Source organism: Leguminivora glycinivorella, chromosome 6 (assembly GCF_023078275.1).
Source record: "Leguminivora glycinivorella isolate SPB_JAAS2020 chromosome 6, LegGlyc_1.1, whole genome shotgun sequence".
NCBI classification, from domain to species: domain Eukaryota; kingdom Metazoa; phylum Arthropoda; class Insecta; order Lepidoptera; family Tortricidae; genus Leguminivora; species Leguminivora glycinivorella.
The window spans coordinates 23,171,901-23,197,298 of NC_062976.1; the positions used below are offsets into that span (position 1 = coordinate 23,171,901).

Sequence of the window (25,398 nt, forward strand, 5' to 3'; positions counted from 1 at the left end):
GCTGCAAATTCTGTAACAAACCGAGAGCAGTTTTATAACATTGTTACTACATAATTATAATTATTCACTATATTTAAGTGAATTGGATTGTAATAGTAAAAAATATGTAATAATCCAATCAGGCAGATTTGTGAAGACAATTTTACTGATAGGAATTTAAATTTTGGCGTTTACCTATGTTTTAGTTATATCAGTAATCACTTAGGAAGTTAATGTGTTTGAGTGTACAAAATAAATTAGTCACACAAAATTCCATTATACCTGACTAACATGTAGTTAATCAATCTCCACTGTGGCTTCTGGCAGTGGTCGACCTAGACATGGAAATAATATTGGTGCTTCATATTGGTAAGTTCGAATATTGCAACGATGATTATACTTTTGTTACGTTTTTGGGTACCGTTGTTACAATTGGACGATATTTGCTTGTACAATATTTTGTCTTAAGTCCATTACTCCCCGTTCGATGCCGAGGCGAGTACCTGGCTATAAATAAGTTAATTTACAATTTTTGCTTACTGTTCAGGCTTTCTGTTAAGTTTAGCAATTGCAAGTCCAAGCAGACCGTGCGGCTGCAAGCCGGATTTCGATTTCTGTGCCAACGACTACCACACATACCATAGCGTCTGCGAGTACAAGTGCAGACACCCGTCCACCCCGTTCCATGACTGGTACATTCTGTACCAAGGACCCTGTCTTGCGAATCCAGACTCGTCGGAGACTACAACTAAAAGAAGTAAGGCGTACCCTGTGGCTTCAATACACTACAATATTCTTTATTGCTCACCAATATAACAAGATGTAAAAAAGTAAGAAAATAACTTTAATTAACTATGGTCGATAACAGGTGGACTTATCGCTAAAAAGCGATCTCTTCTAGGCTTTGGTTAGTGGAGACAAGATACAAAAAACAACTGATTTGGCTTCATGAATTATCAGCGTAACCGTTTTGAGCGCTAACATAGATGAAAGTTATCTAATTTTCAGTGAAGTTAATACTATGAAGTAACGTTTAAAAATCGCCTCGGCTTCAACACGGCGAATGCTGCTGGTTTGCTACCTACTACTTCTCGTAGTTCTAACAAAGGCCACAAAAATCAAGGTTACTCCAACAACAACTTTCGGACAATATACCAATAAACTTCTTTTTCACATAGAAAAATCCAAATCTAGAACCGTGACGGTGCAAGATCCGATCTGATCAGTCAGTGATGGTGGTCAGTTGCCGGATTTTGCACTGATGATTGTTGTATTTAGATGCTATTCGTCTATACACAAAATTTAGTGAGGATAGAGATGGTGACGACATTTTTGTAGGCTGAGAAAAATTTATAAAATGCGCTTCGTTGCAGATTCTCATGGTACTTCTCCTGATTCTAAATGCGGTGCCAAAGTTCAAGGTTAGTCTCGTCATCTATATTTGAAAATACAACAATTTGTTTAGCTTCTATCAGCAAAATTTTGAACTGTCTGATGGGTATTTTGCGTACCTACGCAGAGCCGAAACTAACACCAAAACCTTTTAGATTCTTTCTTTAGACTCCACGCAAAGGCAACACTCGCCAGGGTGTAAATAACGACTAGATTCAATCGCAGCTTTATCGGATCATCATCTTTTGTGGCCCAAGTGCTATTGTGATTATGAGGAACGCGTGTGTAATTTCTTGACTCGTGAGCCTAAAAGCAGTTCAATAAGATCCATGTTACGAGTAAGTGTGTTGCAAAATATTATACCTACATTCTGGATACATTCTGAAGAGTGTGCACAGGAACTGCATGACCTGGTTCCTCCTCCCCCTTTCCATCACCGGCCAACCAGGCGCGGGGAGCGGTTTCACCCTTACGTTGTCGACCTACCTTTTATTCGTACGAAGAGGTTTGCCTCTCCTTTCCTAATGTGAACTGCTAAGGAATGGAACATGCTCCCCTCATCTGTATTCCCTCCGAATACAATCTGAGTGTATTCAAGTGAATAGGTTATTACCACAGATGTCATATATACCATAGATCAAGCAAACGTATCTACTTAGCGTGTCAAATGAACTCAGTGAAATCCACTGAGTTGTCCGTCTTTACTCGCAGCTTGCAGCTTTCGGGCGTCAATTTTTGTAAGTTGAAGTCAACCAAAACATAAAAAATGCCTCGTTAGGTGATATTCAATTGCAACAACACAAAAATTATGAACAATCAAGAGCCTGAGACATATTTAAAATTACAGGCAAGAATCAACTTCAGTACAAAATTTGACACGCTCGGCCCCTATACAAATATATGAATTTGTTTCTTCTATCTAAATTAAGTTCTGTGGTTATTACTGAACCAGTGAGCTGCAACTTCCGCCTTGTCGTCACTTTCCGTCAGGTGCGACTAAGGTCAATCACTGGCCAGTTTATAATAAAAAAATTGGTTACTCGTAGCAGTAACTTGGATACGACTGGGAGCCCTCTACATTACGTATACGTACGTCGGGAGGCATGTGCTGAGCCGAACCCAACACAACTACTTACCAGTGCCAGTGTCCTAATGCCAAGGCAGCGCCAGGGCGTAAATACTTTTACAAGTTGGCAAAATGTAAAACAATGTGTACTATTTGGTAAAAAGCAATTGAAATAATATTATTTTATTATCAATCAGTCATTATCTATCAGGGTACAAGTGGGAGCCTCGCACCGGCAGCTGCTACAAGTTCCACCAAGTGGCGGAGAACTGGCATGCCGCTAGGGCCTATTGCCAAAATGAAGGGGCAGACCTGGCCGTCATCAACAGCAACACTGAATCCGCAGTACTTTCCGAAATTTTCCGGAAATACCCGACTCATAAGATTTTTGGTGACGAAAACGGCACCTTCGCTGTGATCGGTTTTAAAAAATCGGCTGACGATTGGGTCACTATTAACGGTAAGGACTCTTATAAAAACTTGGCTTGGCTAACAGAACTGATTACGTTCTATAGTACAAAATTTAACTCATTTGATATTGTATTCCCTTATCCGTCACTAGGTGATTCCCTCGCCGAGGCTGGATTCGAAACATGGTCACCAGGCGAGCCCAACAATGCGAATGGCGTGATGGAAAATTGTGGCTCCATCGATCGCAATGGCCTATTTAACGACTGTCCGTGTTATGGATACAAGTATGCATATATTTGTGAGATTCCTCTGTAATTTTTCAATATTTTGTATGATTATTTTTATCTGCCACTAATGCCACTATTTATAGTTAATGGTGCTCAAAAATATTGAACTACGGCGTTGACTGAATAAAATTTAAAATATTTCCATTGGTGGGATTAATCTTTGTGTTACTAAGTTGAAGTTAACCAGTGCAGGTTGCTTGGTGGGATTTTATTGGCACTTCCTGTCCTTAGTAAACATGCATTATTTTGCCTCAGAAATTCAGTGCTAGTGTCGAATCAAGCTACCATGACATTTACTCATACAATTAGAACGTACTATGTCAAATTTTACCTAATATTTATGAAAATTTTGTACTTACTTACCTATATGAAGTTAATGACTACTATTTTGGAGGATTTGAGAATATGTTATATAATGCTTGTTCATCGCGAATTTCATGTAATGAAACACTTAAAATAAAATAATAGATCATTATTTATTGTTTCCTTTAATTTTGTTAAAGTTTATTTTTAAAGTTTTCTTGAAGATACTTTTAATTTGATGGGCTCATCGTAACAACGGCATTTTTCAACCGACTTTGAAAAATTCAGATCAAATTGGTGCTGCTTTCTAAAAACCTAGAAGGAATGGAAGAAACTCAAATCATAAAAGCTTAAATATTAGTAGTAGCATATATTTTAAGTACATCTTACTCGTATATACATTTGCAGAAGTAGAACTTGTTTCCATTATGATTGTTGGGTACCTAAGTAAGGTTTATACAAGGGAAAGAGCTCATCAAAGTCTTAAAGGCTTGTATGGATTCTTGTTACATCATGAGCATATTTATTTGGTTTAAGTGTGTATTGTTCTTAAAAATGTATAATAATTCCATCCAGCAGTTGTTTTGAAACAATTTTACAGGTAGCAATTTCAATTTTGACAGTTATAGCCATATCAGCAATCACTTAAGAAGTTAATGTGCTAAAGTGTACAAAATAAATTAGTCACACAAAATTCCATTATACCTACAAGATTAATATAGTTAATCAATCTCTACTGTGGCTTGTGGCAGTAGGTTCGACCTAGACATGGAAATAATATTGGTGCTTCATATCGGTAAGTACGAATATTCAATGATGATTATACTTTTGTTATGTTTTTGGGTAAAGTTGTTACAATTTGACGACATTTGCTTGTATAATATTTTGTGTTAAGTCCATTACTCCCTGTTCAAAGCCAAGGCGAGTACTTGGCTATAAACAAATGAATTTATAAATTTTGCTTACTTTTTAGGCTTTCTGTTAAGTCTAGCGATAGCGAGACCAAATAGACCGTGCGGCTGCAAGCCGGTCTTCGAATTCTGCGCCAACGACCACCACACGTACCATAGCATCTGCGAGTACAAGTGCAGACACCCCTCCACCCCGTTCCAGGATTGGTTCATTCTGTACCACGGGTCCTGTTTTGAGATGTCAGACTTTTCGGAGACTATAACTAAACGAAGTAAGGCGTGCTCTGTGGCTTCATGAATTATTACGTAACCCGTAACCGTTTTGGGCGCTAATATAGACGAAAATTATGTAATTTTCCGTGAAGTTAATACTATGTAGTAAATAAAAAATCATGTGTACTCGGCAAATGTTTCGTTGCAGGTTTGGTACCTACTACTGCTACTTCTGGTGGTTCTAACGAAGGCCACAAAGATCAAGGTTGGTCCCGTCATATTTTTTTCGGACGTTGACCAATAAATTATGCCTCTTCTTCACATCGAAGAATCCAAATCTAGAAAATTACTTTTCCGCGAATAGATAATTATATTCAATCAGTGCTAATTACCGTTATACTTACTTGCGTAATTTATTCACGCGAAAATAAATACGCAAAGAAATATAACAACCCACCACTAAAAATACAAAACTAGACGCGTGTTTCGCCTCTCCACGAGGCATCCTAAGGAGATATTGACGGTGCAATTCGGTGACTGATCTGGTAATGGATGGGGGTCAGTTGCCGGATCTTGCATTGATAATTGTTGATGATGTCTTTGTCTATCTCCTGTCTGTCTCTATACAATACCAGTGAGGTTAGAGATGGTGACCACATCTTTGTGGGCTTAGAGTTTATCAAAGGCGTTTCATTGCAGATTTGCACGATACTTCTCCTGATTCTAAATGCGGTGCCAAAGTTCAAGGTTAGTCTCGTCATCTGTGTTTGGAACTATAACGATTTATTATTCTACTATAATCAAACTTTTGAACGGTCTGTTACTGTTAGGTATTTTGGAGGCGTACGTAGATCCGAAACTAACACAGAAGCCTTTCAGAATCTTTAACATTTTTTAATCTTTTTAAGACCATCTCTTGTTTTACTCGTTTTAAGTTGTTGTGTAGGTATACTTACTATGTTGTTTCCTGTGTTGAGGTGTGCAATAAAGAGTATATGTATTGTATTGTATTGTATTGTATTGTATTGTATTGTATTGTATTGTATTGTATTGTATTGTATTGTATTGTAATAGTTACTGTTCAGGATACGAGTGGGAGCCTCGTACCGGCAGCTGCTACAAGTTTCACCCGCTCGTGAGGGGCTGGAGCAATGCCAAGGCAAGTTGCCAAGACGAGGGAGGGCATCTGGCCATCATCAACAGCGATACTGAATCTACAGTACTCAAGGAATTTTTCGAAAAGAACGAAATTTATCGGGACGGTGCCGTTTGGGACTGGGACCACGCTTATATTGGCTTTGAGAAATTGAGCGATGGCAAGTGGGTGACTATAAATGGTAAGAAATGTGTTATATAGGATGTAATATTTTTATAACCAGCAATATTTTCTGTACATATGGGATAGCTGTTGGCTAAATAAATAAAAATATTTCGTTCAAATTTGCCAACACTTTACCCCTTTCATTATGTCTCAAAATGTATATAACGCGTGCGCGCACGCAGATTCGAAGACACTGTGTTATGCATGTGATTTTTCATTCTGGGCAAGCTCACTCCATCGTAGGCCACGTCTTTGCCTTTGGCTAGTCTGTGGCCAAGAGTAAGCCCATTTATAATAAAAAATATAAAAAAATCTAAAAATCTAGTACTGACGCGAAATTAAGGAAAATATGAGTAAAATGAAGGTACACTGATTATTGTTATGGGTATGTATGAGCTTTTAGGTTATACATATAACATATTGCCGCCCATAAGTAGTATAAGTACCAAATGCTGTGCCAATTTATGCTGTAATGTGCGTGCTTATAAAATCAAGGGGTTGAAAGTTAAGGATTCAACGCTGCTGGTGCCTTTCGAAATGACTTTCAATAATATTCAACATTTGTGGTACATAAGTAAGTTGCTACTTTATAGAGCTCGTCCAAGAAGTGATACCAATGCAGCATAGTATCACTTCTAGGACGAGCATGTTTTACACGACGTTTTACAGAGCAGCTATGCAAAACGTCGTGCAAAGAGAAAATTATTTAAAGAAAAGATTTAAAACACTCCCATCGCCACTTGTTTAGAACATCTTTTTTTACCCACCAGTAAAGTAATGTACTAATTAATATACAGATTGTTACCAACATGTTATCTTCTATTAAAGGAACGTAATGTGACATAGTGTAGTTATTTGAAATGAAAAAATTACTTTATACATTCCTAACAAATTACAACGCAGACACACTTTTCAAGGGCAATGACAGCTTATAAATAAGTAATGGCGATGTGAATAATGACGATCACAAAGCACACGACGTAGTATATTGAATATTCGGAGGATTTCGGAAAATTATTTTTGCAGTTAATTTAAATGACTATGATTAGCTGATATACGCAAACGATTGCTAATGAATTATAATTATTACTATCGGTTTTAATAAATACCCGCATGATGGTAACGCAATGTATACAGGACTCCGGAAGTTAAACTATTTGGAATGGCAGATGATGTTGTACAAGCTTAATGTAATAAATTTTGTCGATTCTTTTTCAGTAAAACGTTACAATAGTTGATTGTTTCATCAACAGGTGAGACCCTTGCTGAAGCAGGATTCAACAGATGGGCCGCAAATGAGCCCAACAACTCTCGTGGGGAAGAGGACTGTGGCTCCATTAGGGGCGGTCTGCACAACGACTTGTTTTGCAATAATTACCCAGTCCCATACATTTGCGAGATTACTCCAAAGTTCAATCAACAATAATAAAATAAAAAATCTGCAATGTGGGAGAAACAATTCGAGTATAAGTGAATTTTAATCAATTTAATCAGTTTTTCTTAAATGGTATAAAATAGTTCTCTTACCGAGGCTATCTGTAAGAGGATTAAATGAGGGGTGGGTGGGCATATACCCATTAAGACGCTACAGGAGCGAAAAGAAGCTAGTGTTATTAACTAGATTTATCGAAAAAAATTGTCCATTCAGAACAACTCAGTTAAAAGATATTGCGAAAAAATCTTTAAAATCGAGGTTCCGCTCTCGACTGTTTCCTTCTTCAAAACTAAATCCATCGTAACAAAATTTGAGAGTCTGAATAACAATGAAATAATCTGTATCGGACGTTTAGTCTTTTTGGCTAATTGATACCAATTTTGAATACCACACCTTTTTTTGCGCCATAATCAATAAGGCCGTTTTTTGAAATTTTTGATGGGCTCTAGCGTCTTGAAAAATAAGAATATCAAAAATAAATCTAAATGGTCCGACACAGATAAAAATGATAATAATCTGTGTTGAAAAAATCATTGCTCTATCTTCAAAAACCAGGGAGGAAATAGTCGAGAGCGTTTGTATGGAGAATTGACCCCTCCTGTATCGTCTTAACCGGCTCCCCGGACTCCGACCACCAAAAGCCTCGCACGTTCTGGTACTAACTATAATAATATATTCAGTGGTTCTGGATCGGTACGGTTGTATAAAAGAGTGTGAGCTATATTAAATCACTAAACATTATCCCAACTCCTTTATCATTTTGGGTTGTCTGGAAAGTTTTTGCCCATGTAAGCAATTTTAAAACCGTTTCTGGTACCTATCCTCAAATCCATAGTTAGTGGGCAGAGCTCTTAAGTTATTTCCTATAAGATCAGATACACCACGAGTAGATGCCAAAAGGCTGAGGAGGCAACACTAGACATTTAGTGAATTTCTAAACCTCAACCAAATAGGAAGGGACGCTTAAGACACTGAATGAAGAACCGCCTTAATTTTAGTTTTTCCATTAAAATGTTGATACTAGTGATAATATTTTATGTACAAGTAGGTTTGTGAAAGAGTAATTTTTTCGATAGTTATTGTATTTACTTTGGAAGTTAATGTGGTTGAGTGTACAAAATAAATTTGTCACACAAAATTCCATTACACACGACTAATATGTAGTTAATCAATCTCCACTGTGGCTTGTGGCAGTGGTCGGCTTAGACATGAAAATAATATTCGTGTATAATATTGGTAAGTACGAATCTTATATTATTATACGCAGATTTTTTAAAAACAATTTATTTTCCAAGTAGGCATATTACAATGCACTTGAATGTCAAATAAATAAAGCTACGCAGGCTCTAACCCTACGTCAGGCTCGAGAAGATTTCTGTCCCCCCTCAGTTGGAGGAACATCCACTATGGGACAGGCAAGATACTCAGCGGGCCACTTCTTTCGAATCATTACATCTCATTATTAACGTGCATCAAATGATAAAATACAATTTAACATGCCAGGGTACTACTGACTAGGTATTTAATAGCATTTCAAATGTCTGGGTGGCTAGCCGAATGGCACAATCGCTCACGAAACGCTCACGAAACGAAGCGCTAGTAGATATCTATCTCTATCGCGCTTGCGTATTGGCGCGACAGAGCCAGCGGCGTATCGCTTTCGTTTGGCGTCGGAGAAATGCCATTCGGCTACGGGGCCTGGGTGGCTAGCCGAATGGCACAATCGCTCACGAAACGCTCACGAAACGAAGCGCTAGTAGATATCTATCTCTATCGCGCTTGCGTATTGGCGCGACAGAGCCAGCGGCGTATCGCTTTCGTTTGGCGTCGGAGAAATGCCATTCGGCTACGGGGCCAGGGTGGCTAGCCGAATGGCACAATCGCTCACGAAACGCTCACGAAACGAAGCGCTAGTAGATATCTATCTCTATCGCGCTTGCGTATTGGCGCGACAGAGCCAGCGGCGTATCGCTTTCGTTTGGCGTCGGAGAAATGCCATTCGGCTACGGGGCCTGTACTACCTACTTATATTTTTGGGGATCTCGCAAACGGTTCTAACGATTTTGATGAAAATAATAGGGGTTTTTGGGGGAGAAATATTGCTCGGGTGTTCTCTCTGGGAAGACGCACATTTATTAGTTTTTCGAGCAAGTAGTTTTTGTTGCAAGCAAAAAAGTAGTTATTGTTGAGGACAGTTCTTATATATTTTTGGTCAGGTGCTGTAATTTGGCTAACGACATTTGCTAAAAGAGTTTAGCAGCCTAAATATAAATATTGCCCAATCAAAGATGTAATATATATATAACTACACAACGTTATGTGAAATTGTCTTTGTTACTTTGGTCTACAGAAAATGAAATGAGAATGAGAATGAGAAATCGTTTATTGCCTATTAATGTTTACATCTTTTTGTTCCCGGAGGATTGTGTCAGCTGACTTATGTCTAGAGAAGATCTGTGTAAGCTGAAGGTGTCGTGTCACGTATGAGTTAAAGATGTTAGAAAGTATATCTTACAGTTTTTATGTTTACCTACTTAATTCTAAGAGGACGAGGAGCCGCTGCCCCGCGAGGCCAACGTCTCATATCTTTATTAATAAAATATTCAATTTCGCCAATTCTATTGTATGTTAGTAATGGGTTAAATTCTCCGTGTGCCAGGTAAGCGTCCCCAGGTGTGTCTAGGTCTTCTATTCCCAGCGATGCGATCTTACCCAGCATTTTGTAATTTAGATCTGCTGCCCGGAGGTGCCATGCTTCTAGATCTGCCATTTCCCAGAGGGTTTCTTTAGGGAGACGTCTAGGAAATTGAGGGATTCTACAGAAAAGTCAGCGATGGTATTATAGGAATAATTTTATTCATAATTTTTGCTTACATTTCAGGATTTCTGTTACGTTTAGCGGTAGCAAACCCAAGCAGACCGTGCGGCTGCAGGCCGGTCTTCGATTTCTGCGCCAACGACTACCACACATACCATAGCATCTGCGAGTACAAGTGCAAACACCCCTCCACCCCGTTCCAGGACTGGTACATTCTGTACCAAGGACCCTGTCTTGATATGTCGGACTTGTCGGATACTCAACGAAGTAAGGGGTACTTTATGGCTACATGAGTAATTATATTCTGAAATACGTTACGCGCATTCGTCGCGGAAAATGAGATTAAATGTATGGAAAATGTAAACATCGCCCAAAATTGTTACTAGTTTATTAGCACCAAAAATGTTTTTTATTTCGTTTCGCGTGAGGCTTTTGCTAAAAAAAGGTATACCGTAAAAAACTCACGGTAAACTACAATATTTAATGTTTTTTCTACCTACTTGCCGATTATAATTTAAGTACAAATACTTCACTATATTGTTATGGCTTCACTCGTTTCAGAATTGGATAGCTAGTCTAATATCATTTAATTTCTAAACGATGCAGACAACTGAAATAATTTAGAAAATCGATCTCAATAAAATATGTGATTGTTTAAGAAGACTCGATCTGATGTAAAATTGCCAACTATATATTCAATGTAGTTTTAAAGCAATGGTAGTCACACAAGAAATGTTTCGTTACAAACAGGTCCTTCATGCGGCGTCAACGATAAAGGTCACGACATGTTTTTTTTTTCGGAAATATAGCAAATCATTATGCCTATAAGTACCTCTAGATAGAAGAAACAAGTTCATCTATTTGTTTAGAGGCCGATCGTGTCAGATTTTGTACCTACTGAAGTTGCTACTTGCCTGTGATTTTAAATCTGTCTCAGGCCCTTGAGTGTTCATAATTTTTGTATTGTTGCAATTAAATATCACGTAATTTTTATTGTTCTTGTTGACTTCAACTTACAAAAATTGACGCTCGAACGCTGAAAGCTGCGATTAAAGATGGACATTCATTTGACACGCTAAGTAGATACGTTTGCTTGATCTATGGTATATATGACAACTGTGAGTATGCCTTTAACTGACATGACCTTAACCATGAACTGTCCAGTGGACATTTTGGAGGCAGGATGTCCAAATGTTCTTTAGGATATATTTCCTATATTAAAAGAAAATTATTATTCAGGATACGAGTGGGAGCCCAGTACCGGTAGCTGCTACAAATATCACCCGATTATAAAGAGCTGGCGAAGAGCCAGAGACATTTGCTTGCATGAGGGGGGACAACTGGCCATCATCAACAGCGTTACTGAATCTTTAGTACTCAAGAATATTTACCTGAAGAACCAAATTTATAGACCGCCCCATATGGATCCAAATCATGCTTTTATTGGATTTAGAAAATCGAATGATGGCAATTGGGTAACTGTAAATGGTAAGAAATGTGTCAACATAAGCAAAAGGATGTAATTTTTATAAACGGAAATATTTTGCTGTATATGTAGCCTGTGTGGTGACGGGTTAAGAATTTCACCACCCCCTTTCTTCCCGTGGGTGTCGTAGAAGGCGACTATGGGATATGGGTTAAATTGTGGCGTAGGCGAGAGGCTGGCAACCTGTCACTGCAATGTCACAGTTTCGTTTTCTTTCAACCCCTTATTTGCACTAGAGTGGCACTGAAGCTTTAGTAGTTTCATGTGTTCTGCCTACCCCTTTATAGGATACAGGCGTGATTGTATGTATGTATATATTATGATGGATGGACAGGAAAGCGGACCCTGGCGCTAGGCCGGGAAAACGCTAGGTTGAAAAAGAAGATGATGGAACGGCTATGAAAAAACATCATATTTCGTGCAACGCCAAAAACACTTCACCTTTTCATTTTATCTCAAAATTACTTTTTATTGTTTTGTATACCTTCTTTAGTAAAACGTCAAATAAGAGTTTTAAATGATTCACGGTTAGTTTCATTAGACTTGTATTGAACCAACCAGTGTGAACGTGACCAGTGGGTTCGCTGAGAGCTGTGAACGCAGCTGACGCGCGCGAATGAGGGTAGATCGCGCGCTGTCTACGCATCTTTGACATCCACCAGTCGTCTTCAGTTTCCCGTGACCATGATGCATGTAACTGCGTCAAAATATCGAGACCTCTTCGATAAGAATCTAAAAAGTTATCACAGTCTATATCCCGATCAATATAAGTCTAATAAAACGTCAAATGTCCATCGTTTCATCAACAGGTCAGTCCCTTGCTGAAGCAGGCTTCGACAGATGGGCACCAGGCGAACCCAACAACTATAACGGTGCGGAGGAATGTGGCAGCATTCGAGTCGGTCTTCTCAACGACTGGCCCTGCTCTAAGCACCCACTGCCATGCATTTGCGAGATTACTCCATAATAAACTGTAATTCCAATGATTATTTATATAGGACTAGTTTTTGGCCGCGGCTTCGCTCGCGTTAGAAAGAGACAAAAAGTAGCCTATGTTACTCTCCATCCCTTCAACTAACTCCCCTTAAATAATCACGTAAATTCGTCGCTCCGTTTTGCCGTGAAAGACGGACAAACAAACAGACACACACTTTCCCATTTATAATATTAGTATGGATTTACAGTCTTCATACTCTTCATACAATCGTACCTCAATTTTTTAACTACACTGATGATGCTTATGCCTACATTTTTTTTTCAAAATGTGTATTGATGCGATATCATGATATTAAAATAAAGAAGCATGTTATTAAATTTGTTCTTATATAAAAAAAAACATGTAAAAATATTTGGGGAAAATATGATTTTGGCTTCTTCCAGGCTGCGAAACCGCCATCTAGTGCCCATACATTTCAGGGGTACGTTTGTTTGTATGGGCTTTGTCTGTCCTGGTATAAGATGGTTCTTCGTAATTCTAGATTGTCATTAGCAGCGCCATCTCTCGAGCTAATGTCAAATCACCTGAGTTAATTCGGTTAGAAGGGGGAACATGACCAAGAGGCGCGATAAGCATTCAGTAACTGAATTATAATTACCTACTTATCTGAAGATGATAGTTGCCACAAGTTAAAAGGTACTATAATGGCAGAGATTTAAACTGTTTATGTACAATGCGCAAGGGTCTATAAAATGCAATTTAAAGTGTACCTAATAAAATATTCTAAAAACGTTGAAAGTCACCTACTCACCTAGTTAACATTAAGTACGTCAGAGAAATAAAGATGGCGTGAAGTCGCGGTACTTAATATCACTGTGATAAAATTGAATTACGCCATGTCTGTACCTGTGAAGCGATAGCAAAAACGAGTCAAAGAAATTGAAAAAGTTATCCCGAATATATATTTTTTATTACTCGGTTAAAACACACAATAGGCAACTTGACTGTACTTAAAATAAAATATTGTATACCATGCACGAAATAAAGCATCAGATGATTATAAAAAAAAACAGGGACAGAAGATATTTTTAACTCTAATTTATATTTTATAAGTCAGATAGAAACATATAAAGTAAATCAATTGACCGTGACGTCACTCAATTCGATTTCATATAATTTCCATATTAGCAAGTCGTTCAAAATCGTTTTGACAGTTCTTAAAAAGAAGCTGATTTGACTAGGAGGAAAGAAGTATTGATGTTAACATACAAGAAGTATTGATGTTAACATACATACCTACTACATTCAGTCTTCTAGTTGACCAGCAATACATTTATTTGAACGTGAAACTGGCGGTAGCTGTCAAACCGAAAACTTTTCCGATATACGGTCTAAAGAAGCATCAAACATCATGATCAGTATTATTGAAAATGCGTTTACACATTCAATTCAAAACTTTAATGCCAAAAACAACACATGTCACACATGACATTCATATGTATTTTTTAATTATCGTAGTCCTTTCAATTATCCTAGATTTTAAGTTTTAAATTTATTTTGATAACTGTGAAAATTAGAGCAAAAATGATTATTTTTTATAAATCTCATATGATAATTAATATTCGCAAAACTTGGGTGATGGGTGCTCTGATTAAAATAATTATGTATTATCAAATGGAGTTAAAATATTTTCTATAATGTAAATTTATAGAGTGAAAGCATGTTTGTGTGGAGAAGTAAGTTTAAGTATGCTGTCGCTACCCTCGTCCTTCTTTCGATTCTGCGCAAGTATTTTAGCTGTATTTTAAATTAAGTTCAAAAATTGATTTATCTGCCTAGGTGTCCTCGCAAGGTACAGCAGTATTTTATAGAACATTTCTTATGACTTTTCATAAATTGTGCAAATTATAATAATGACTTAAAATTTGTGTACTTTTTTTACTATCGACAAATACTCTATTTTTTTCATACGAAATTGATGGAAAGAAGAACTAAATTGTGTAGCTAAATTACAAAATCTACAAATTAAGTTAGTAATAAAATATATCAAATGACATTTCGTACATAAATTTAGAAAAACTTACTATCTTACACATCGAAATCCGCAAAAATATCTCTCATCAAATTATGATCATATCTGTGGAGAGTGTGGAGCCATAACAGCGTCACATATTTTTGCGCCTTCTGAAATGTAAAATAATTAATTTACCGCCATTGTTCAGTCAAGTGTAAAAATATGGGTGTACACATCTTACTCAAAAATATGTCCCTTATTAGCGTCTTAGTTAGGCGGTTAGTAATATTTATAAGACGCTTTTTTTCGATACATAGTTTCGCACTTGACTGTTCATATATGGCGCATTAGGGTAATTCCAAAGGACAAAAATGCTCTGGTAATTCCGAATCTTGATATGATGGAAATAATGGTGATTTTTATGTGACTTTCGTAATTAGACGACTTTCGGAATTACCCTAATGCACTATATTTTGTAAAAAGTCGTGTAAGGTACAGCGGGGCAAATCTCGACTGGGGGGGGCAAATGTAACTAGTCCAAGTTTTTCCATGTTTTAAAAATGGACTAGTACCTAACATTTGCCCCCAGTCGAGATTTGCTCCGCTGTGCCTTACCTATATAATTTCTTGAAAAGGCCCTAATATTGTATTCCACTCATTTTATCACAGTAGGTGATAATAATATCCTTCAAGAGATCCCCATTTGAATTTTAAATATGAGTATTACTGTGTTACCTCTGTGCTACCTACAACAACGTCTTTCGGCTCTTTTGTGTAGAACCAGCTTTTCTCTGGTCTATCTTTACATACAATTAGTATAAGCGCGGGGACCAAGTTATATAAGTAATTAATTTTGCGACGAGGTTTTGTGTTTTTGTAAATTCATAGGTTGATGCTGTATTAAAGTATCTTCTTGGGTTATTTATGACGTCTGTTTTATTACTGGACTTTGCTCATAATTTGGAATAAATGAATTTAAAATCAAGTTTGGTTTAGATGTAACGAGTAGGGAAACAAAAATGAAGTATGAAAGCACAAACTGTTTTTTTTTTAATTAATAATATTCTTTTATTGAACTGCTAAATGTGAAGAAATACAATGCAAGAACTCCTAATGAACACCAATATTTTCCTTAAAAACATTCTTCTTCCTCGTTCCCTCAAAGCTGAGGATCGCTAGCAAGTACCACAAGTAGGGTCTCCATTGAACGCGGCCAAGTCATGTGGACTGCATGGTATAGGCTGCCGCCAGTCGACTTCTTCATGCAGTCGTACCATCTCTTACGAGCCTCACCCCAAGCGTGTTTACCATTCACCCCTAGATGATAACTTCTCCATATTAAGAACTTCTTAAGAACCTAAATAGGCTGCAATAACCTAACCAAAAATTAAAATTTTGAAAATCCCCCAACCGCGACATAGAACCGATTTTCATGAAACATGGCTAAGAAGGTAAGAACACTCCCGACTAACTCAGCTTTCAGACAAAAAAAACTAAATCTAAATCGGTTCATCTGTTCGGGAGCTACGATGCCACAGACAGACACACACACAGACAGACAAACAGACAGACAGACAGACAGACGGACAGACGGACAGACAGACACGTCAAACTTATAACACCCCGTCGTTTTTGCGTCGGGGGTTAAAAATAGTCGGTAGTGACCCTGCCTGCTGCGCCGCGGTCCTGGGTTCATCCCGGTAAGGGCATTTATTTGTGTGATGAGCACAGATATTTGTTCCTGAGTCATGGATGTTTTCTATGTATATAAGTATGTATATATTATATATATCGTTGTCTGAGTAACCACAACACAAGCCTTCTTGAGCTTACCGTGGGACTCAGTCAATCTGTGTAAGAATGTCCTATAATATTTATTTTATTTAATTATTTATTTATTATTTAATGTACAACTGACCGCACCGAAATAAGCATAACATTATAGTTATCTTATAAATACATCCAACTGCAAGTTCCAATCCACTTGTGGGTGGAACTCATTTATTATGAATTCATTAATGATATTATTTAATTATCGCTATAATTGTCCACGCGGGACTTGCGGAAGATAATTTTAATGGGATTAAACAAATTATACATTTACGTTGTCTCCGGGGCATGAAATGAGATGATTTTGAAACTGTTTGTTTACGTAATTATAAGTATTTTATTTGTGTATGGGCCAAAATGTTGACATAATGGTGGCTGCTTTTGGATGTAAGAAGCACCTGGCACCTGGCATCCGTTGGCTCCTTGGGTTGACGACATTCGAAAAGCGGGGCACTACTGGATGAGATTAGCCCGATTGAGAGATGAGACTAGCTCAGCATCTTCTCTTCTTCTAACTTAAGAGCTGTGCTCTTGTCGGTGGAGCAATCTCCAACTCGTCCGGTCTTCTGCCAACTCCTTCACCTTCTGGTACGACACGACCTGAACCTTTTCTTTAATTTGGGTGAAATAGTTTCTCCTGGGTCTTCTCCTGGGTCTTCTCCTGGGTCTTAGCTCAGCATAGAGTGATTAAATTGAATTGATGATTATTTTGTTTCTAATAATCGTACTGAAAGTGTGAGATGCTACATTTGAAGTACATTTTGCGTCAAATATAAGTACGAGTGGTTTACCCTTGAATCGCCGACAGACACTTGTTCGAATATTATTTCAAAGACAACGTTTCAAATAATTTCATTTCATCGACAGTTCATATCGTAGAACAATCGATACAAGTAAAATCAAACCGTAGACTGTTATTTCGAAGATAAGTTATTCCGAGTATACTTTATATCGTGGTATTTCGTTTCGTGTTTTTTCATTTCATTTTGTTTTACATTAAATACAATTCATTACGCATAATATTATTTCAATTATGATTTTTTTTCTACAATTTGTAAACTGTTTGTTTGATCACAGTTAAATTCTAACCTAACCTAAACCTACTCTATAAGCCGTTTGTTTCTGTGTGATCACAGTTCTAACCTAACCTAAACCTACTCTGTAAACTGTTTGTTTTTGTGTGTGGTCACAGTTCCAACCTAACCTAAACCTACTATATGTATAGACGGTTCGTTGATGTGTAGGGTCGCAGTTCTAACCTAACCTAAACCTACTCTGCAATACATTTGCTTCTGTGTAAATGACAGGTCGAACCTAACCTAAAACTACTATGTAAACTATTTGTTTTTGTGTGTGGTCACAGTTCTAACCTAACCTAAATCTACTCGGTAAGCCGTTTGTTTCTGTGTGATCACAGTTCTAACCTAAACCTACTCGGTAAGCCGTTTGTTTCTGTGTGATCACAGTTCTAACCTAACCTAAACCTACTCGTTAAGCCGTTTGTTTTTGTGTGATCACAGTTCTAACCTAACCTAAACCTACTCGGTAAGCCGTTTGTTTCTGTGTGATCACAGTTCTAAACTAACCTAAACCTACTTTTAAAGCCGTTGATCTTTTTGTAGCATCGCAGTTCTGACCTAACCTAAATCTACTTTATAAGCCGTTGATCGTTTTGTAGCATCGCATTTCTAACCTAACCTAAACCTACTCTAATGTAAGATTTAAGCCAATGGTCATTGTTTAATGAGGCCACTATAAAATCGACAATTTGAAGTTTCCTAGAATAGAAACATCTATAAATGTGTAGTACGGCAAATAAGAAAGTTTTGTAATAATACGTCGAATAAATGAATTGCGATGTTTTGTATTTCTGCTATTTGAAGTACTTTGCGTAACGAATCAGCTATGAAGAAATATTAGTTGAATAGTATTTATAATAACTAAGAAAATTTCAAATAAATAGTAGTTGAAACATAATTACTCGAAACAATTTTACTTGAACTAAACTTTCGATGATTTGTTGTCGATGAAATGATATTCGATGAAAAGTTTGTCGGCGAAACAAGGGTACACCAGTACGAGTAGATTTACGAGTACCTATACTGCCCTGCTAAGCCGAGTGGCGCTATCTCAAAACCAAATGATTTTGAAAATGGAATTGTCAGTTATAGATACTTAAGTATAAGTTAGCTATGGATTTTCGTTTGAGATAGCGCTTTTCGGCTTATCAGGGCGGTATATAGGTGGTGCATCCAATATATGATATTCGCATGTACAAATCCGAAAATATCGCACGGCAGCCAATGAGAACTCTTATTTTAATGGTGGACCATTATTAAAGCTTGGCCACATATCCGCGTTTTGAAAGCGCAGCGTTAGCGTATAACAATGATGGCGGTGCGCCGGACGGAGCACATTGCGAGCGTTTTCAAAGCGCGCGTTCTGCACATGGTAACTTCTAAGCCTATATTTTGCAACTGTTAACTTCTAATAAATAGTGAATGACACATAAGAAATCAAAACAACGTTTTGGAATAAAACAATTAGCCAATTGGTTAACATTTAATCCAAGTCCGCTTACAATGCGCGCTGTATTATGTGTTACCGCGCGAGCGTATTCAATAGATGTTCCGCTCTGGATGCGCTCTGAATGCGCTCGCTAAGCTATCAAAACGGCCTATGTGTGGCCGAACCTTTAGAATAAAAGTCAAAATACCTAATCTATTTGATATAAAAAGTTAAAGAGTTCAGATATATGTTTACCTGTTACGACGTTTTTCTTCTATTTATTATTACAGTGTAATAATTTACCTAACCCCCCAACTGTCCCCATGTTCTATTTGCAGAACATGTAAATATTTTAAATCACTGTTGTGAACTAAGTTGCCAAGCTCAATTAAAGGCCGTCCTATACAGCCGCCATTTTTGGTTTATTCCGCTTGGTCACAGAGCTCCTATCATCTGTTTTTGAGGTTACTCTTGCGACCGTATGTAGCATCGACTCAGAACACGTATTTAATTATTTATTTAACATTTATTGCATAACATAAAGTACAAATAGCGAACTTATTGCCTTAAGTCATTCTCCACCAGTCAACCATTGGACCAAACAGAAACTAATACAATTATACAATCATATACTACATATACTAACTAAAAATAAATATAATCATACATATATAAGTAGTTATTTTACAAATATTTAATGAATTTTGATTATATTTTACAATCTGACGATCTTTTTGTGAATTCATGTTATTGGGAGACATTAATTGTTAAATACCATACCAATTTTCAACGAGAAATAAATAAATCTATCTATCTATCTATCTGAGATATTATAGAATATAATAGAATCCTGAGCTTGCTAGTTTTTCAATACACGAGCAGTAAAATACATTTGCACTCGTGTGTAACACAAAACATTTCCCCTCACTATAGCGAGGAAAGTACAACGCAAAAAACGCGTTTATCACTGCTTCCAGTAGTTCCACAGGTGGCAAAACATCATCATCACTAGATAAACCCACTTAAATCAATTAAACCTATTCAAGGTCAAATTACTTTAACCACTAGTGGATAAAATGCGTTTTTACCCGCTGGTATTACAGGACAAAACACGTGTTTCCGAGCTAGTGAAGAGAAAAAAATTGTTATTACATTAAAACAAGAACGTTGCAAATTACCTTTCGAACGTGTATCATACCACGATTTACTTACACTATGGCCATTTAAGTTTTTGATATAGTTGCGTAATAGTGTTAATTTATCCCACTAGTGTGATAATATAGCGTCGTATGTATTGTAAAATAAAACTTTATTCTAATCCTCTCCAAAATCTAAGAATAGTCGGTGAAAATACCAAAACACCATATTTTAAACTAAAATAGAGCAAGATGCGAGTACCAAGCGGAGATCACGCGCCATTTTGCCCGTGACGGATGGCTCCCATGGGCAGTGTACGCCAGCCCTTACCGCGTAACTAACTTCAGGACAGTCATACCCGCTCGTGTAGATCATGACTAATTATAAATATATTTAAATTAAGTACATTATTTCAGTTTCTTTAACCAACTTGCATTTACACTAAATAATAAGCAGCATTACATATCGTGAAAAATCATGATTAATTTAATAATCTGTACTAATTATTACTATACTATGTAAAACTAATACTAACCCATACTAATATTATAAATTTATGGGAAATTGTGTCTGTTTGTTTGTCCATCTTTCACAGGAAAACGGAGTAACAAATTGTCGCGATTTTAAGAGGAGATAGTTGAAGGGATGGAGAGTGACATAGGCCACTTTTTGTCTCTTTCTAACTCCCCACTTCCCTGAAATAGGTGGAGAACTTTTGTATGGAGAATTTCGCAATTTTCGAATTTAACGCTAGAGAAACTAGTATAATATACTTCATCCTCCTTGCGTTATCCCGGCATTTGCCACGGCTCATCTGGCCTTCCAACCCGAAGGGTGAACTAGACCTTATTGGAATTAGTCCGGTTTCCTCACGATGTTTTCCTTCACCGAAAAGCGAAAGCTAGTAGGTATAATAATATATAATTATACAGCGTGTGTATTCCATACGGGCGAATATTTGAATAACGATTAGTATTGGACCTAAGGAGCCTAACTACATGGTTTTTTTATTGAATAGATGAGATTTTTTTTTTCATACGCAATGTATTACGTCCACATCAATTAGCGTACATACCTAAACGTCATTACGACATGACGTTTATGTCATGTCAAGTTAATATGGACGGCGTACATTGCTGCTTGGTCAGATTTAAAAAAATAATTACTCTTAATTAAAAACACTTTTTAATAAAATGATTATCCTATATGATTCGTATGATTAGATACTATAACTGGATACATTATTCGCCCGTATGGAATCCACATGCTGTATACCTACTTATATCATAGTTATTTTCTTGTCATTGATAATTTTTATTATTCAAAATCACTTCGGTAATGAACAAGATTCTCATACGTTAACCTTTTTTCTTGTAGCTTATAACTGTCTGACGGTTATATACTAATTACCAATACCAATACTTTACTATAATGATCAATGACATTTTTATGATCGTATCTACAAATTGATTTCGATAGCGGTAGCCATAGAAAGAAAAATAATTAATGAATGTGGGACTGTGGGTGTACATGTATGTAGCGACAAAAAAAATTGTAAAGGGTCCCTCTGACTACTGATACTCAGTCTGATACTGACTGATAGTCAGTAGGCCGCTAGTGAAAGATAACATTATTATATTTAATATTTTAAAGAGTACTGTATCATAGCTTTAATGCAAATAGGAATTAGTTAATCACTTTTTTTTATTATTATGAATGGGCTTACTCTTGACCACAGACTAGCCAAAGGCAAAGACGAGGCCTGCGATGGAGTGAGCTCGCCCAGAAGAATATGCCTGTTCACCGTTGATTTGAAGGTTGCCGGGTTATTTGAGCTCGGAAATACAGCAGCCGGCAAGGAATTCCACTCCTTGGCAGTGCGCATAAGAAAAGAAGAAGCAAAGCGCTTCGTGCGAATTCGCGGAATATCTACCAAGTAAGGATGGAGACCGGCCGTGCGTCTAAGAGTCCGATGGTAGAATGGGGACGGTGCAATTAGCTCATGTATTGTAGTTCTTGAGCACACTGTATTGTACTGTATTCAAATCAAATGTAATTTAAATATTTATGAGCCTTAGCTTCTATAGTTATATAATAAATTGGCATGGAACTGATTGATAATTTAACAAACGTAATTATTAAGAAAAAAAAACCGCCGCTTTTGGGGTTCTGGTGAAAGCTACTTGCGAATGTTGGATTATGTAGAAATGTGTAGGTATTTTTTTAAACTGCTTTTAATGCTTTAATTATTTGATGGCAACAAAAATCAACATACGTAATTACGTATACCATTAAGGTTTGAGGAGTTTCCTCAATTCCTCATGAATCTAAGAAATTGAAGCTTGACAAAATTTGACTTGAAAAGTCAATATGCTTAACAAACATAACTAAATAAATGTTACTGTTCTGAACTTAAATGCTGCTGTTCTTATAAAAATACCAAAGTCACTATAAGTGTGCCGTTCAGATTTGAGGAATTCGGTTCTGACCATCATCAGCAATTCTACTGCACCAAATGTCACTATTCTGGACGTAAGTGCATGCTGTTCTTATAAAAATACCAAAGTCACTATAAGCGTGCCGTTCAGATTTGAGGAGTTCCGTTCTGACCATCATGAGGAGTTCCACTGCACCAAATGTCACTGTTCTGGACGTAAGTGCATGCAAATCTTATAAAAATACCAAAGTCACTATAAGCGTGCCGTTCAGATTTGAGGAGTTCCGTTTTGACCATCATCAGCAGTTCCACTGCACCAAATGTCACTGTTCCGTACGTAAATGCATGCTGTTCCTTTAAAAACACAAAAATCGCATGATAAATATGTATGCCTTTCAGATTTGAGGAGTTCCCTCGATTTCTCCAGGATCCCATCATCAAAACTGGGTTCTGAGAAAAATGGGACCAATCTGTATGCATATACATTCAATCAAAAAAAAATTTTCAAAATCGGTCCAGTAACGACGGAGATATCGAGGAACAAACATAAAAAAAAACAGACGAATAGAGAACCACCTTCCTTTGAGATATTTGAGGCGGCGGTTAAAAAGCATATTCGATCCAAAAGTAAACTAACCATTACAACACAGAAACAATAGTTTAACTTTGAATCAAAACAATAAATTATAAAATAAAGGGTTATTAGCGCTAAGTCTCAAAAATGTAAGAAGCTCGAACATTTCTTAAACAAATTACTAAACTAGCTTATAAAACATTAAATTTAAAAGGGATAACATTTGTATACATAACAGCCGTTTACGTCCGCTATCACTTCATCCTTGGGGCCGATTCTATCGAGGTAATTTGATTCGTTTCTAGGGTTCCGTAGTCAACTAGGAACCCTTATAGTTTCGCCATGTCTGTCTGTCCGTCCGTCCGTCCGTCCGTCCGCGGATAATCTCAGTAACCGTTTGCACTAGAAAGCTGAAATTTGGTACCAATATGTACATCAATCACGCCAACAAAGTGCAAAAATAAAAAATGGAAAAAAATGTTTTATTAGGGTACCCCCCCTACATGTAAAGTGGGGGCTGATATTTTTTTTCATTCCAACCCCAACGTGTGATATATTGTTGGATAGGTATTTAAAAATGAATAAGGGTTTACTAAGATCCTTTTTTGATAATATTAATATTTTCGGAAATAATTGCTCCTAAAGAAAAAAAAGTGCGTCCTCCCCCCTCTAACTTTTGAACCATATGTTTAAAAACCGGCCAAGAGCGTGTCGGGCCACGCTCAGTGTAGGGTTCCGTAGTTTTCCGTATATTTCTCAAAAACTACTGAACCTATCAAGTTCAAAACAATTTTCCTAGAAAGTATTTATAAAGTTCTACTTTTGTGATTTTTTTCATATTTTTTAAACATATGGTTCAAAAGTTAGAGGGGGGGGGAAGCACTTTTTTTTCCTTTAGGAGCAATTATTTCCGAAAATATTAATATTATCAAAAAACGATCTTAGTAAACCCTTATTCATTTTTAAATACCTATCCAACAATATATCACACGTTGGGGTTGGAATGAAAAAAAATATCAGCCCCCACTTTACATGTAGGGGGGGTACCCTAATAAAACATTTTTTTCCATTTTTTATTTTTGCACTTTGTTGGCGTGATTGATGTACATATTGGTACCAAATTTCAGCTTTCTAGTGCTAACGGTTACTGAGATTATCCGCGGACGGACGGACGGACGGACGGACGGACGGACGGACGGACGGACGGACGGACGGACGGACAGACAGACATGGCGAAACTATAAGGGTTCCTAGTTGACTACGGAACCCTAAAAATATGAAAAAAATCACAAAAGTAGAACTTTATAAATACTTTCTAGGAAAATTATTTTGAACTTCATAGGTTCAGTAGTTTTTGAGAAAAATACGGAAAACTACGGAACCCTACACTGAGCGTGGCCCGACACGCTCTTGGCCGGTTTTTACAACTACTATCAAAAATGGTTAATGAGTTAGTTGGCGACAAATATTATTAGGTATATCACCACATTTATTAATTTCATAATTTTTTTCTCATCAAATTAGTGTTCTTAAAGGGATTCATTTAACTGTCAGTTACCTACACGGTGTCCCATGACGAAACCGAAAGATATTAACTACTCATTTCTGAGGGCAAAATAAAGATATTATGTATGTTATATGACGTCAAGCTCGCCAAAAACATTTTTTTTTTTTTTATTTTTTTGAAAAAGTAAATGTTATTCGCATAAAAAGTAAATGTTATTCGTAAAACTGGCACTTAAAATAAAAAGCTACAATTTTTTTCCAAACATTTTTTTTTTGCAATAAGTTACTACTTAGTTACTTTTTGATATCTATCAACAAGGATAGATTATGACCGTTAGATTATGTCCGTTAACGGCATCATCGCCATCAAAACAGCGTTTTGTTCTGAGAAATAATAAGTAATTGTTTTTTTTTAATGCTTATAACTCTGAAAGTAGGCGAAATCCAGAAAAGTTTATTTATGAAATTTTACTCTTCTAATAATTATGATGAGGAACACGCTGTTAAAATTATTCGGCTTCCTCATGTTACACCGTGTATATGGAGCCGTCAGTTAAAATCAAAATTCAAAATCACAGGGACAAACAAAGTTCCTTAAGTCAAGGTCGCCACACTCGTTATTATACCTATTAAAAAGGTCCCCAACCGCGTCTGTGTGTATGCTTGTTCGTGATAAACTCAAAAAAACACTGAAATAATTTAGACGCGATTTTCAAATATAAATCGTGTTGTTTTACAAAAGGTTTAGGTATATAATTTGAGTTACAATATAATGAAGACGGTAAAACTCTTTGAATACGCTGCTGATACCGATTGAAATTATAAAAAAAAAC

At 36.8% G+C, this 25,398-nt stretch overlaps 2 protein-coding genes across 2 annotated transcripts; both read left to right on the forward strand.

The window, feature by feature from the left end:
• Positions 1-316: 316 nt before the first annotated feature.
• Positions 317-7,350, forward strand: LOC125227483 (hemolymph lipopolysaccharide-binding protein-like). The gene is made up of 6 exons (XM_048131809.1): positions 317-348; positions 4,412-4,621; positions 4,771-4,827; positions 5,262-5,309; positions 5,648-5,899; positions 7,137-7,350. Exons 1-6 carry the CDS (start codon positions 321-323, stop codon positions 7,307-7,309), a joined length of 768 nt encoding a protein of 255 aa, XP_047987766.1. The 5' UTR covers positions 317-320; the 3' UTR covers positions 7,310-7,350.
• Positions 7,351-10,158: 2,808 nt separating this feature from the next.
• LOC125227485 (hemolymph lipopolysaccharide-binding protein-like) lies at positions 10,159-12,697 on the forward strand. The gene is made up of 4 exons (XM_048131812.1): positions 10,159-10,403; positions 10,887-10,913; positions 11,376-11,624; positions 12,432-12,697. Exons 1-4 carry the CDS (start codon positions 10,376-10,378, stop codon positions 12,587-12,589), a joined length of 462 nt encoding a protein of 153 aa, XP_047987769.1. The 5' UTR covers positions 10,159-10,375; the 3' UTR covers positions 12,590-12,697.
• The last annotated feature ends 12,701 nt before the right edge of the window (positions 12,698-25,398 follow it).

Coding starts and splice junctions, on each gene's coding strand:
- LOC125227485 (XM_048131812.1), top strand. CDS start 10,376: ATGTCGGACTTGTCGGATACTCAACGAA. Junction 10,404..10,886: donor CTTGTCGGATACTCAACGAA/GTAAGGGGTACT, acceptor CGTTACAAACAG/GTCCTTCATGCGGCGTCAAC. Junction 11,625..12,431: donor CAATTGGGTAACTGTAAATG/GTAAGAAATGTG, acceptor TTTCATCAACAG/GTCAGTCCCTTGCTGAAGCA.
- LOC125227483 (XM_048131809.1), top strand. CDS start 321: ATGGAAATAATATTGGTGCTTCATATTG. Junction 4,622..4,770: donor GGAGACTATAACTAAACGAA/GTAAGGCGTGCT, acceptor GTTTCGTTGCAG/GTTTGGTACCTACTACTGCT. Junction 4,828..5,261: donor CGAAGGCCACAAAGATCAAG/GTTGGTCCCGTC, acceptor GTTTCATTGCAG/ATTTGCACGATACTTCTCCT.